At 36.7% G+C, this 15,071-nt stretch overlaps 1 protein-coding gene across 2 annotated transcripts in view; it reads left to right on the plus strand.

Annotated features, from left to right (window-relative positions):
* ATOSA (atos homolog A) overlaps positions 1-15,071 on the plus strand; it is a 35,029-nt gene that overhangs the window by 2,424 nt on the left and 17,534 nt on the right. The window contains exon 1 of one of the 2 annotated variants that reach the window (XM_070762651.1): positions 8,548-8,727. The exons of the other annotated variant lie outside the window; for it this stretch is intronic. Within the exon in view, the coding sequence (XP_070618752.1) occupies positions 8,691-8,727 (37 nt within the window). The 5' untranslated portion in view covers positions 8,548-8,690. Of the gene's footprint in view, positions 1-8,547; positions 8,728-15,071 lie in introns of those variants that run through there. 2 annotated transcript variants of the gene reach the window in all.

Raw genomic sequence — 15,071 nt, forward strand, 5'->3', positions numbered from 1 at the left:
AATTCTTAGAACTGGACAATTGCTTAATAAGGTTTACATTGTCAATGTAATAGTATTGGAGCAAAGGGGTATTTCAATATTTGCTTTGTATATTTGTTATTTAGAACCTTAAGCTATCTATGGCAGCCTTCAACATAAGCATAATTCACATATGTGCTTGTTTATGTAGTTTTACCTCTTACTAAATTGGGATTTATGGTTTAGCATGTTGTGTCAAGTTAGTTAATTATGGTTTGTTCAATAACAAGCTGGTTAAACAGACTTTGACTTAGCAGTGTTTGAATTCAGCTGCTGAACAGCTTCAGTTAGAATACCACAGATGCTGATAAATATTAAGATTCAGGAGTGTTTTGTCTTTTTAAAAAAGTATAAGTATTTTTACAATCGTTTAAGGGATACAAGTAAAAACTATTTTTTGGCTGCTTGGAAATTAAAATATATGTTAAATTCAGGTTAATCTGATTTATACTAATACTGTATTTAGAACTACTTAAATCTGGGGTGCAAATATCTTGTCAGCTATTTGTTGTTAGTGGTGAAGTTGTGTCCCACCCATTGGGACTCCATAGACACCATTCCTCCAGGCCTTCCTGTCCTCTACCATCCCCCCCAGTCCATTTAAGCTCACAATGATTGCTTCAGTCACCTCATTCTCTTCTTCTTTTGCTCTCAGTCTTTCTCAGCATTAGGCTCTTCTCCAGTGAGTCCTTCTCATTAGGTGGCAAAAGTATTGTCAGCTACTAGATGGCAGCAAAGATAAACATCTGTCTCTTTGCTGCCATCTGGTGGTCCTATGGATTTTCCCCCCAGCCTGCTTCTGTAACCTGCTATGTGTCCCTTAGTTTTCCATTTTAAGGTCTCTGTAGGCACAAAATAAGGTATAAAACATACTGGAGATTCAGCATGCAACTCCTTTCATAGTACAGAAGCTTAATGCATGTTCATAAAGTTTTAATAATGCACAGCTGTGAGGCAAATGATCTTATATAATTAAATAATTCTAGAGTAGTCTGTATAAGGCAGTGTTAAAAATTCTTTTGGAAAATCAACATTTAGCATATTCAAAGAGCTAAATAAGCGTAAGACGTATTCTAATTTACTTTTTTTCAAAAGCCGATTCAGCCATAGGAAGAATAGTGTTTATCTAATTTAACATTGTGGCTGCTTCACATCAACAACACAGGGGTTAAAAATGTGGTCTAAGTGCCACATTTAATATAGAGATACCGTACTCTTAGGCACAATCATGCAAATGTCCGTTTGCCCTGTTTTCTGCAAAGCAGCTGCACTACAGGCAATCACTCAAGTGTGCTATCAAGTGCTTTCATTAGTCAAAAATTAATAGTGAAGGATGCAGGATAAGCAGGGCTTTAAATTGAAGTATAATCTGTTTAATATCAGACTAACAGGAATAAGAAGAACTGTATCAATCTGTAAATGAGATTTTTGTTGTTGTCTGTGTTAATATATGGGACCTTAGTGATTAATAGCTGCATTGGATTAGACCCAGATTTAATACTAATTAGAGTAGGCCTACTGAGGTAATAGAACGTAAATAATTGAGGACAATCAAGTCAGCAAACCAGCTGATGATGGGTGATAAGTTAGATATAAGACTTAGACTGGTGCAGAGCCCGTGCTAAGACAAATGGTGTCAATGCTATTTCTAAATTTCCCTTAGACTTCAATAAATGGAAGTGTCATCAGATGTTTAAAGGTTGAGTAAAAATAAATATTACTGCACATTGGTTCTCCGAAAATGAGACCCAGCAATTTCCCATTGTATTGACCATGAAGCTATAATATTTAAAGGGCAGAAAATGTAAACATACACATGTGGGAACTGCGATACTGAGAATATTTCTTTTCAAGGACAGCAGAAAAATAAGTTCAGTATATTATAGAAATGAATAGGTTTTACAGCTTCTAAATATGTAGTACTTTCAATTGATTTAAGAGAAAATACTTTTAGGATTGGACATACGAGAGATTGTTATTTGGTTGATATTATGATATGAAAATATTTTGAAGAAATCCTTGAGAGCTTGAAAAAAGGTGAGACCACTTTCATAAATAACTGGGAGGTGCAAGGCTTGTATTTAGTCCAAAGTGCGTCTTTCAAATAGTTTTCACACTGTGACTCTTCTGTATTATCTTCTAGAATTTTCCTGCTGAAGTGCATTGATTTATTTTGCCCAATTTTTAGAATGCGTCATTTTACAGATATCCAGTTAGGAGTGTTTTGCTGTTGGAATAATATGGCAATCCTATTAATTATTATTATTATTATTTATTAGACTTGTATGCCGACTCTCTCCGAAGACTCACATTAATGCCTAATGCAACATAAATTCCATATTGGAAAAATAAATATTACAAAATATTGACATACAGAATGTACTGAGATATATACTGTATTTTTTGGAGTATAAGACACACCTCCCCCCCCCCCCTAAAAGAAGGGGGAAGTGTCAGTATGTCTTATACACCCAAATACAGCCATTTTTGGCCTCCCAAATGGGTCCGTTTTTTGCAAAAATGGGGTGTGCGGAGGGTTTGGGAGGACTCCAGAGTGCTCCTGGGGTTAGGAGAAGGAAAAGTTACCCCTGTTTTTGCAGAAAAATGGGGAGGGTTTGTTTTTTTTTGCAAAAAGGGAGACATTTTTGCCTTCCCCTAGCCCCTAGGAGCACTCTGCAGGCCTCCCAAACCCTCTGCGCACCACATTTTTACACAAAAAAGTATAATAAACAGGCCATTTCCCCCCAAAACAGTGTTTTTGCCTTCCCTCAAGAACACTCTGTACGCCTCTCAAACTCTCTGGGGACCCCATTTTTTGAAAATAGGTGAAAAATGGTCTGTTTTCTTTTCAAATTAGGGGTGTTTTTGCCTTCCTCAAGCCCCCAGGAGCACTCTGCAGGTTTCCTAAACCCTGTGGATAACTTCTTTTTGGAAAAACAGGTGAAAAACGGACTCATTTTTGCAAATATGAGGGCACAAAGGCTTTGGGAGGCTTGTAGAGTGTTCCTGGGTCCAGGAAGGACAAAAACCTTTCCCCCTTACTTAACTCTTTGAAATCTTGGTGCGTCTTACATAACGGGGCATCTTATGGTCTGAAAAATATGGTACATATAGAGAAAACAACCTTTGCCACTCCTTACTTTCTTAGAGAGGAGTAAGCAATTCCAGATCCAGCAGCCCCATTCAGATTTCAAGGTAAGCTAAAAGATCATGTTTGTTATCCACCTACAATAAATACATCAGAAATCCTGTCTTTGCACACACTGCTAAATAAACAATGGATAGAGCAGACCTTGTTTGTTTTCCCACCAAAGAAAATTAGGGGCAATCTTGTTTATTTAGTAATAGTAAGCTACAATTTGTTTCAATGCTATATGTGGTTGAAGGCAACTAGAGGAAAGTATTTCCCAGTGCAGGCCCTTAAGGTTAATTTTCACAGAAAGGGATGCTGGGTTTGATTCTGGGAGATGAATAATAAACACAAGTGTATGAGTGGTAGATGATGGACTTCCTGTTGAGCAGGCAACATTTCTGCAAAGACCTGTGCTTCTAGTTAGAGATGCCGCAGGTATATGCAAGGAGGTGACAGCACACTGGAAATGATGCTGTTTCCTGTTGTAGTAGGGAAGCTGTTTTGGCTGTTTTTCTGGCTGTGGAATTGTACTGAGAAATAAATATAGAGGAAAAATCCATGATGTAGGTTTACTTCTATATGAAATGAGGTGGATTATGCAAGAAGGATTTTAAACTAAGTCCCTATAGAAATACACTTTCCATCCAGTAATACAACTTTGTAGTTGCTTAACAGTTGTGCCTTCTCATAGGAGCATCTGCCATTGTTTTCTGTGACTCTTTCACCTTGACATGGTGTTCCACTTTTTTTCCTGGATTACCTGAGGACTAATATCCACTGTGCCCAGTCTTTTTGTTCCTAATCAAAATATATTAATAGAATATACAGCATATTGAACCCCCAAATTTGTGTTGTGTGTGAAAAGGAACAATTGTAGCTAAAAATGGTTGATAAAATTGAGCCACTAGTGTTGAGTTTTGAGAATGATGTCCGATCTGATATGTTTTTCCTAGTTATTTGCATTTCCTGTTTGGGTTTGCCCTTTTTATGGGGTCACTGTGACTCTGTGCTAAGGTAAAAAATTGTTTTGCCCTATGATGTGCTATCTTGCATACCGTTACCAAATATTGTAAGTCACTGCCTGCATTGTTGTGTTGGCAACCTAGATGTTTGTCTTCTGATTCATGTTTTACATTATTTATCTCGACTCTATTGTCTTGGATAAAAATGCATTTCAAAAGCAGTTGTCTTCATTCTGACAACTGGCTCCAATAATTAATTCAAATAAATTGGCAGCATAACGTAAATTCTACAGAGCGTCATCGCATATCTCATGTGTTTAAGACCTGAAATGATAACTTTAGTCTATCATTTACATGAAAATGAGTTTTATAAACTACGATGTTTATTTTTTACAATAGTTTAGATAATGTAAATTAGTGCTATGCTGTGAACTTGAAGCCAGTTCTAGTATAGAAGAAGAAAGGATTGATTGTAAAGTTTGGAGTTAGACATGTTCAAGAATAAGATAACAACAAGCATTATATTTAAGCTTTGTATTATTTTTTTTAAAGTTTCCCTGAATCCTGTATGCTCTAGGTGAGATGTGATGGGGTACAACAATTGGGATTCACTGCTAGTGTAGTCAACTGTAGATGAACGTGGACTTACAACCACAATTGAACACAAAATTGATATTGCTAACTGAGAGTTATTAAGTCAGTTGTGCCCCATTTTATGACCTTCCTTGCCACAGTTGTTAATTGAATCACTGAAGTTGTTAAATTAGCCACACAGTTGTAAAGCGAATATGCCTTCCCCATTGACTTTGCTTGTCAGGTCACAAAAGGTGATCACATGACCCCAGGATACTGCAACTGTCATAAATATGAGTCAGTTGCCAAAAGTGAAGTTTGATCACATGACCATGGGGATGCTGCAACAGTCATAAGTGTGAAAAATGGACGTAAGTCACCATTTTAAATCCTGCTATAACTTTGACCAGTCACTAAATGAACTATAAGTCAAGGACCACCTGTATCTAGTGAACATTTGTTGTTGTTGCTTGTCTTTGCAAACCAGATTTTTCTAGTAGACTGATGTGGATGAATGTATGAGTAGAGTGTGGACAGTCTGAAATGGTGTCCTGCTTGAGCAGGAAGTTGGACTTGAACAGTGTTTCCCAACCTTGGCAACTTGGAGATATTTGGACTTCAACTCCCAGAATCCCCCAGCCAGCAAATGCTGGCTGGGGGACTCTGGGAGTTGAAGTCCAAATATCTCCAAGTTGCCAAGGTTGGGAAACACTGGACTAGAAGACCTCCAATGTCCCTTCCAACTTAATTTTATCAACTTGTCAACATTAGGTAGGCAAGTTGCTCTAAAAGCGATGTTCTCAATCAGGGCCATTTTAAGATGTGTGGATTTCCAACTCCCAGAATTCTCCAGCTGACATGACTAGGGTATTCTGGGAGTTGAAGTCCACATATCTTAAAATGGCCGTAATTGAGAAACACTGATTTAAAGCAATGTTGCTGAAGAAGTTAGCTTTGAAATTTTTCTTTCTCTGGCGGTTTCCTTCACAATCGCTTCTAATGTATTTTGAGAATATCCTAATAAAAGTTGAAGACGGAAACATGGATGCACAGTGCAGTTAGTATATTCTATTGTATAACGGAAGAGAAGTAAATTGAGGTAGGAGAAATGATATTCTGGACATGATTGCATATACTCCAGCACTTATATGTTACAGAAAGTAAAGTAAAGCGAGAGTAATTTCCAGTTATTGAAAACAATAGCTTAGTACAGAACTGTGTTAAATAAACTGTCTATCCATATTCAACCCAAGATTGAGGAGAGCTCTAATATGTATATTGGGTTACAATATTGTGCAGATACATAGCTTGCTTTCTCCTGAAGACTTAAAGCATCACAATTTTCCAAGTTTCCCAGCAATATAATCAACCTTTTTTGAGAGGATTTGCCAATAAAAATGTGATTCAATATTGAGGAAATTTGTTTTTGTTAGGTTTCCAACATTTGTATCTGTATGGCTGCTTCCTTGGGTTAAGCGATCTTTTGTTTTCTAAAACATACCAAATGTTAAATAAAGTTGATGCCTTTAATATACTGTGTGCACATATCCAATTGCTGGTTTTTGTGGTTGTTTTTTTACATAATTATTGTGAACAAAATTATTAAATAACACCATGGTTTTGTCATAATGCAGTCCTCTGATCAAAGGAATATTGAAATGAAGCGGAACTTGAATCAAGGGTAGTTTAGTGTCAAACCCTTTTTGTGTGCTTTAAAAATCTTAGAAAAATGTAAACTATTAGATTATTTCCAAATTGTGCCTTTTGTACGTACAATGCAGAGCATTAAGAAACATTTTGGTATTCTTTACAAGGAAACTTGCAGATGTGCTACCTCTATTTCTAGCATTTTGGGTTTGAAGGCGTGTTCCCTGTACCCCAATTATTTACCAATGCTGATTCTTAATGGAACAAAACTGAATATTGAACATTAGTACACAATTATATTTAGAAAACGTGGAACAGAATAATTGCCATCTACTTCAGTATAATGCTTGGACTGTTCCAGCATAAGACTGACAAATTACAGAGGCATGCTTACCATGAAAAAATTGTCAGCTATGCTCTTTGAAATATTTGGAATGAAAGAAATACAACTTTCCTTTTGTAACTTTTTTTTCTAATTCATCTGCTTGCACTATCACTGTAGCATTATAACAAAAGTTGCTAGTGTAGCAATTAATAAAATTTAATCGCAAGTATTTAGAAGCATTTAGTATTTTAAAAGAAAATCAACTAAAGGAACTTTGGAGGGGGGATCCAGGTGGTTGCTAAGAGTTGACATTGATTTGATGGCACATAATAGATACAGTATATTTCAGATTCACTAAAATATAGATATAGCTAGACTTGGGGATTTATGATAAAGAATAGAATTCTTTTTAAGGTGAACCCATGTGCAAAAAGTCAACAGATACCTACATTTGTAAAGCTTGTTAAACTCTCGTGAATGAGAAAAAAAATACAGCATGACATTTAGGTTAAAATATGTAACTAGGTGGACAAACCCACAATGTGCTTTGCCTTAGTCATGGCTTCACGTGTTGTTTGACCCTAACTATGACAGCTGATTAACCATGGTTGATGGTTCTCTGCATTATGTGGGCTGTATCAATTCCAGATCATTCAGTGAGTCATGATTAATCCACCTATATTTTATGGGTTGTTTAGTGCAGTGTTTTTCAACCAGTGTGCCGTGGCACACTAGTGTGCCGCGAGACATGGTCAGGTGTGCCGCGAAGCTCAGAGAGAAAGAAAGCAAGAGAGAGAGAAAGAAAGAGAGAAAGAAAGAGCGAGAGAGAGAGAAAGAGAGAGAAAGAAAGAGAGAGAGAGAGAGAACAAGAGAAAGAAAGAGAGCAAGAGAGAGAGAGAGAGAGCAAGAGAGAGAAAGAAAGCAAGAGAGAGAGAGAAAGACATAGAGGTAGGTAGGGAGGGAGAGAGAAAGAGAGCAAAAAAGAGAGGAAAGAAGGAAGAGAAAGAAAGAGGGATGGAGAGAGAGAGAAAGAAAGAGAAAGGAGAGAGAAAGAAAGAGGAAGGGAGAGAAAGAGGGAGGGAGAAAGAAATACTGTAGTGAAAGGGAGGAAGAGAGAGAGAGAGAATTTTTTTGTCCAAACTTTTTTTAGTGCCCCACCACCACTCAATGTGCCCCAGGGTTTCATAAATGTAAAAAATGTGCCGCGGCTCAAAAAAGGTTGAAAATCACTGGTTTAGTGTAATGTAATGACTACATATTTCATTGCACCAGAAATAAATCCACTTCCTAAAATCAGAGGAGTTTAACTCTATTTCTTCTTCTCAATATGAGCAATAACATGGGTTTCTGAATCCATTTCCCTCCGACCTTCTTTTCTTCATTTCAAAACATTCCTCTTTGTTGAAAATTGTCTCTTTTTAATACCTTCTGGCTGCAAGGGTCTAGAACAGGCCGCTCCCTTCCCTTCTTAGGGTTATACTTGTTTTTGTTTCCGTAGACATTGGCATTTCTGTTCTCCAATAAAACCTGTAAAATCTTACAGATTACAAAACCTTTTTCAAGAGAATTAGCCTGGTGTGGACTTCTATAGATTTCAGAAGAAAGTGCTATTTGCTTTTTTTTTTTTAAAGGCCTGGGGACGAATTGCTGCCTTCAGGGCTGCCACATTGAGTGTGTCTTGCTCCTTGTTGTTCTGCTTTTCTTTCCTCTCCTCTTGCCCAAACACAGCTGGGTTCACAAGAGGCGAAAAGAAAACATGATACTTCTGCCAAAGAGACAGGAAACTGTAGTAGCCCTTGTGAGCAAGGAAGGGTTGAAGCACGCCTGCTGTCCAATCAGCAGCGAGCTCTGTTGCTATGTGCACTCTTTTCTCTGCCTTCTTTGTGGAAAAAATGTCTTGCACAGAAAGGCTGAATATGTACCCAAAGCCGAACATTTTTGTGTCCGACACTGCAGACCTCTGGATCCTCGTGATACTGACACTGTAGCCCCTCTCCTGCCAGGGCACCTTCTGTCCCACCAGGATTCCAGTATGGTTTACGTTGGAAGCAAGGGGCTGACCAGAGAAGGTGTGTAATCAAAAAGAAATAATTCTAAATGCTAAAATGCTCTCGAGCTGTTTATGAACCAGAGTGTTTGTTTATGTGTGTGTCTGTTGGATTTTTTTCCTTCTTCAACGAGCTGGTATGAGTCATAGGCTGTAGTTTCTTTGTCTACGTAAAACATAACACACACGGGTCCTTTTTTACGTGTTTTTAAGCTCATTTCTGAGGACAAAGAATAATGAAAAGGGTTAAAGGTTATCGAGTCTGAACAAAGGAAGGAGGAGAAATGGTCAGAGAAGAGAGAGGTGGTCAAATTCTTCTAGGTGTAGCATTTCACAAAGGGATAAAACACTTTAGTGAAGTTGAGCTGTGAGTTTTGATTATTGAAAAGCAAGCACCATGTTTGATTTCACAGACTACAATTGTTTAAACATCACTGAAATGAAAGCATCACCTACTAAGTTGAAATTTTGAATTGCTACGTGTTCTCTGTTCCTGTAGTGTTCTAGAGATGTAATACATGCTCAAATACATTAGGTTTGGAATATCAAACCTTGTTGGGGGCTTTTTGAGAGCATTCCTTTGTGTGTACAGGTAACATTTCATACAGAGCCTGAAGAAATTATTACTGATTTTTTAAAAATCACGTGTCATAGTGTTGAATTCACAATTTTGTATTAAAAGAAAGTTTATACAGTTATTTTAAAGGATTTAGAGTCATGACTTGAAATCAGATCACTAGTATGAATTTTTAAAACTACTATTCAACAAAGGGTGGGGGAAGTAAGGAAACAAAAAATGCCAACCTTTCATTATTGCACTGTGCAGGAGAAGGCTTTAAAAGAAATGGGCCCCCCCCTCACAATTAGCTAATTTCCAATGCATATTCAACATCTTTAATAGCTCAAGTCGTATAGATGCCTGATTTAAGCAAATCCTTGTAATTTTTGTTTATATTTTTCATCGAGAGAATATGAGAGAAGAATATTTCCCATGGACTCTTGTATTTCATGTTTAGAAAAATATTATGCTTTAATCAGAAAAGGTGCAGCAGAGAGATTATTGAAAGCAATCCCCATTCAAGCTATTCTAGCACCATTATATATAAATATGTTCTTTAAATCTTATTTATGCTTTTGTTGTGGAGACAAATGCATTGGCTTGAATTTTTCAGGTTTTACTAGTTACTTTGCAAACATAAACATTTAATAACAGTTGTGGAGAGAAGCTATGGAAAACTTGAGAACGTTTAACCTTAGTCAGAGTAGATGGTATCAGATTACTGAAATCTTTCCAGTGCAATGTAAATGTTTAGTAAAATAATGGTGAGAAATTAGTCACCCTCTGGATGACATTGGAATAGCCAGTCAAGGATGCTGGGAATTGTAGTTCAGTGGAGACCAAATATTATTATTATTATATATTTCAGTGTAGCAACATTCCTGGTTCACTTCAATGGAAGTTATAACTCGGAGTTGTAAAGTCCTCAGAGAGGGGTGGCATACACATCCAATTAAACTAAACTGTATATATACCTTTTCCATGCATAGAGCTATTGCTTGTGCATAAATGAGTTGAATTACACTGGAATAAGAATTATTTCTGCACACATAGTTTGCCCATGTTGCTAGGTGAGTTATTGAAATACATATTTCTGCATAATAAGCCACTCTGAATCCTTTGGAATTGGTTGGCATAGATGTCAAACAAACAAACACAGATAGATAGATAGATAGATAGATAGATAGATAGATAGATAGATAGATAGATAGATAGATAGATAAAGGATAAACTCAGTCTAAAGTGTATAGAGCAAACAAAGTTTCATTTTTTAAAAAAAATGCAAGTTCCTGGTTTGCATGTAAGAATAAACCCAAGATACGAGCAATCTGTGAGAATTGAAGAGGTCAGACATGAAGTAATTGAGCAGAACAGTGTTTTCCAGCCATGGCAACTTTAAAGTGGGTGCACTTCAGTTTCCAGAATTCAAAACTGAGATGCATTGTATAGTTCAAATTGACTACCATGTCTAAATGTGTACATGACGAGTCGCTTAGCAACCATTTAAAGTTACGACAGATTCCTACCCTCAAAGGTACTTATGACCCAGTTCCAGCAGTTCTCCTTCATTACCTGACCAATGTCAGGCCCTTGGCAATTGGTCTGCATTTATGTCTGTCACATGGGTGATCGGCTTTATGACCATCATGACTTATACCCATAATGAGCAGGCTTGTAAGTTGTACTGTGTTTCCCCCAAAATAAGACCCTGTCTTATGTTTTTTTGAACTCTGAAATAAGCGCTTGGCCTTATTGCCATGCACTCAAAAGCCCCATTGGGCTTATTATCAGAGGATGTTTTATTTTGGAGGAAAGAGGATATGCAAGTTGAGCACTATCTATATTATAGGCATAAGTCATGGAGTACCTGAATTTTGGGAAGATAAGTGTCAGGAACCATTTTTTAGCAGCTTGGACTTGGGAGTGGATGCCTTTGGAGATACGAAATGGAAAGCAAAGTAAAACTTCTCAAATTTCTATTTATAATAAAATATGATTGTTTTTCTAACTTGCTCTCACTTTTACCACAGAAATAATGGCAAAACTCTAGCAAAGCAAACATTTCTATTATTTCCGTGCAGTCTTATGTAATAGCTCCTTAGACTCTTCGTTAAAGAACCTAATATTTATAGACAGGAGAAAAATATCTTAAATGGTTGTACAGTACATTAAATGGGCATTCTTTGTTCATTTCTAAAGATGTTTCTAGCTTAGGCACTGGAAAACTATCATCTACTAATGAACTAAAACTGAAATATTTGTTTCAAGAAACTAAAGTTTCCAAATATTTATAGGGCTATGTATCAGCTTTGTTATGGAGGTGGGGTTTAGCAAACAGTTGCTGAATATGTACTGTATTGTGTAATAAGCTAAAATATGACTGGCTGATCTGGGTTTTGTGCAGATATGACAAAGTAAGTCTGTGGGTCAGTATGTTGTACAAATACAAAATGTTGATTAATTGGCTAATAACACAGCAGTCATGTATCATCTTAGTCACAGGTATGTAATACAAGAAGAAGATTTATGATAGGTCTATGATGCTCGGGACAAAATAATTTAAAAAAAAGTTTTAAGAATCAGTTTAATTTTAGGGAGTATCTTCCCTCCTCTCAAAAGAGGCTTTAAGAAGTTAGCACAACCATTCACAGAGTCTAAAATGGATTATATCATTTTATCCTTGGAGATGCTTTAGTAACTTTTTATTAGTATGATGTGCAGTTCCGATAAAAGAAATGACTAAAACATTGCTCAGGATTGAGTAGTACTGTACGATTATTCATGTCCCTCAATATGCTGGAAAACATTCACTCATTTGGCAATAAAATCTGGAAAAGTAACCAGGTTTTTTTTTGTTTTTTTTAAATTGGTCCTCTTTAAATAAATACACTACTTGAACTTTTCTTAGAGTTTTTCTCAAAGCTGGTAATTTCTCACTCTATTTATGTCCCCGCTACAACTGGGTCTCCTTTCTTTCTCCTTGCTCAGGACTGAAAGAATGCAGCTGTTGTTTAGAAAGAGCCGTGCAGCTGTGACCCTGTTATGATAGCAGGTTCAGAGGCTACTCGGGCCAACAGACAGTAGAGAAGCTTATTTTGAGCTTGGAATCCTTTCTCTCAGAAACCGCCTTCTAAGAACACTGCCCTAGCTCTTCCTAAACACACATTCAGCAATAACCTTCCTGCGGGAAAGGGTTGCAACCGGGATACCTCCCTGTGATAAGAAAGGTGAAACTAGGTCAGAGCTGTAGAAAGATAATTATATTGTTAACCTCTCATAAGAAGTGATTGGGGTGGCATATAGCCAAAAAAAAAGGGACACTGCTCAAAAAAAATAAAGGGAACACTCAAAGAACACATCCTAGATCTGAATGCATGAAATATTCTCATTGAATACTTTGTTCTGGACAAAGTTGAATGTGTTGACAACATGTGAAATTGATTGTCAATCAGTGTTGCTTCCTAAGTGGACAGTTTGATTTCACAGAGATTTGATTTACTTGGAGTTATATTGTGTTGTTTAAGTGTTCCCTTTATTTTTTTGAGCAGTATATAAAGCAAACATGTCAAATACAATCATTTATTTTTAAAAGAGCCCCCTGAGTCTAGTTCTCTTGAAAAATAGGATCCACAGCATATTTCTCTTGCTGGATCTGAAACAGATGTACAGTGTTCCCTCGATTTTCGCAGGGGATGCATTCCAAGACCGCCCGCGAAAGTCGAATTACCGCAAAGTAGAGATGCGGAAGTAAATACACTATTTTTGGCTATGAACAGTATCCCAAGCCTTCCCTTAACACTTTAAAAACCCCTAAATTACAATTTCCCATTCCCTTAGCAACCATTTAGATTATTACTCACCATGTTTATTTATTAAAGTTTATTTTAAAAAATGTTTTTTAAAGGCAGACGAAAGTTTGGCAATGACATACGACGTCATCGGGCGGGAAAAACCGTGGTATAGGGGGGGAAACCGCGAAGTATTTTTTAATTAATATTTTTGAAAAACCGTTGTATAGACGTTTTGCGAAGTTCGAACCCGCGAAAATCGAGGGAACACTAGATGTAATCGGGTGAGGAATCCTGCATTTCCCAGTAAAACTATGGTAAATTTATTTTTTTCCTCATGTGTTAGAGGAGATAAATCTATAAACGTAGTAGCTTGACTTTCTTAGTGTTCTGGGAGCAGCAGACACAAAGATTGGTGTGACCTGATCCCTGCTAGGCAAAAGATCAAGAGAGCAAGCATTGTCCAAACCGTTGAGAAAGCACCTTACACAACCAGGGATGTACCTCCTTTTTCGGTTTCATCTTCCTGTTCTTCTGGTTTGTCCCTCAATTATTGCACACCACACAAAGTGCACGAAAGCATTCCTTGGGAAGCAGTTGAATGTCTCTTGTAGGCTTCCTTCCTTTATGCCATGTGCCACCATTCATAAAGGTTTTGATCTTATCGGCCTTTTAAACTTTGAAGACGCACTGCCTTTTTCCACGATAGTCAGTAGCCAGTTTGTGTATCACATGAATTTATGGTTTATTTTACCATGGATGACGGAATGGAGCTAGATTGTATTGTAGTTCAGTGTATACATAGGAGTGATTATTCAATGAATTGGCTTGGTGAATAAGATGATCACTTCTGGATTACATTTTTCTAGTTTCACAGTTATGTAGAAATAATAGTCTTCTCATGCTACTCCATCCCTCCAACCCATCACCTTAAAATTCTTCCCTAACTAAGATCATAGAAAGGTGAGCCTAGCCTCCAGCTGACTTTTACAGAGGGACAAAACTCTATTTAGAGGGAATTCTTTGGAATGCTATTTTTAACAGAATTCCAACAGCTGTTTTTAAGCTTGAGCCAGAATTTTGCAGCTGTTTCTCTGGCACGTGGACAGTATTTCCAGATTGTTGTATTTTGAGCATAATAAACCAGTATTTTGCAAGACAACAGAACTGACTCATATTAGCAATTCATTACAAGGTGGAGTCCAGAGTTTGGAAGAAAACCATAAAAATCAATAAGGCACATTATTTGTTTGTTTGTTTGTTTGTTGAAAGGGACTTTGTAGGTTATTAGATTGTGATTGAAGTCCAATTGGTTGCAGTTGATCCACTCAGACATATAAAATATGGATACATACAGTCCATTGTTTTATACTTGAAAAGTAATAGTTAACATCAAATTATGCAATTAATTAATTATTTGGCCTTCTAATCGTTGTGGCTTCACAGACTACCATTTTAATTCTTAATTCCTGGTCAAGCATGTTCACTTACCATGATAGTATCCCTTATTATTTAACTGTTCTTAAAAGCCCATGTTAAGACTGTTTTTCTGTCAATAAAACATTTTGAATTGCAACGTTATAATAATTAAAAATGCTTAGACACTGAAGCAGAATGCAAATTCAATCCAATGTTTCATAGTGGGGTGATTTTGATTTGTTACATAATTACAGCAGATACATGGTTTTTGAAGAGCACGGCCAGCTGCTACTTTATCTACTGAGAATTGCTTGAATTTTATTTCTTTGTACTAATTTAGATTTGTTAGGCTATATTCCTTGCAAAGCTAGCCTGGGAATTATTCAAAGAAGACTGAAATGATAGGTGAGAAAGTTCTTCAAAACTTTCCTGATACAATAATATATCTTCTTATTAAACAATGAGGTAATTTATCTCATCAAGAAAATATACTGTATCTTATCTAAAAATCAATTTCTACATTCTTACATGTTCTGGATGTAATTGATGCCATTGAAACTTAATGCAGAATTTCTTATTCATCACATGTATTCTAACAAC

The sequence above is a fragment of the Erythrolamprus reginae genome, chromosome 10 (genome assembly GCF_031021105.1).
Source record: "Erythrolamprus reginae isolate rEryReg1 chromosome 10, rEryReg1.hap1, whole genome shotgun sequence".
In the NCBI taxonomy this organism is placed as follows: Eukaryota; Metazoa; Chordata; class Lepidosauria; order Squamata; family Dipsadidae; genus Erythrolamprus; species Erythrolamprus reginae.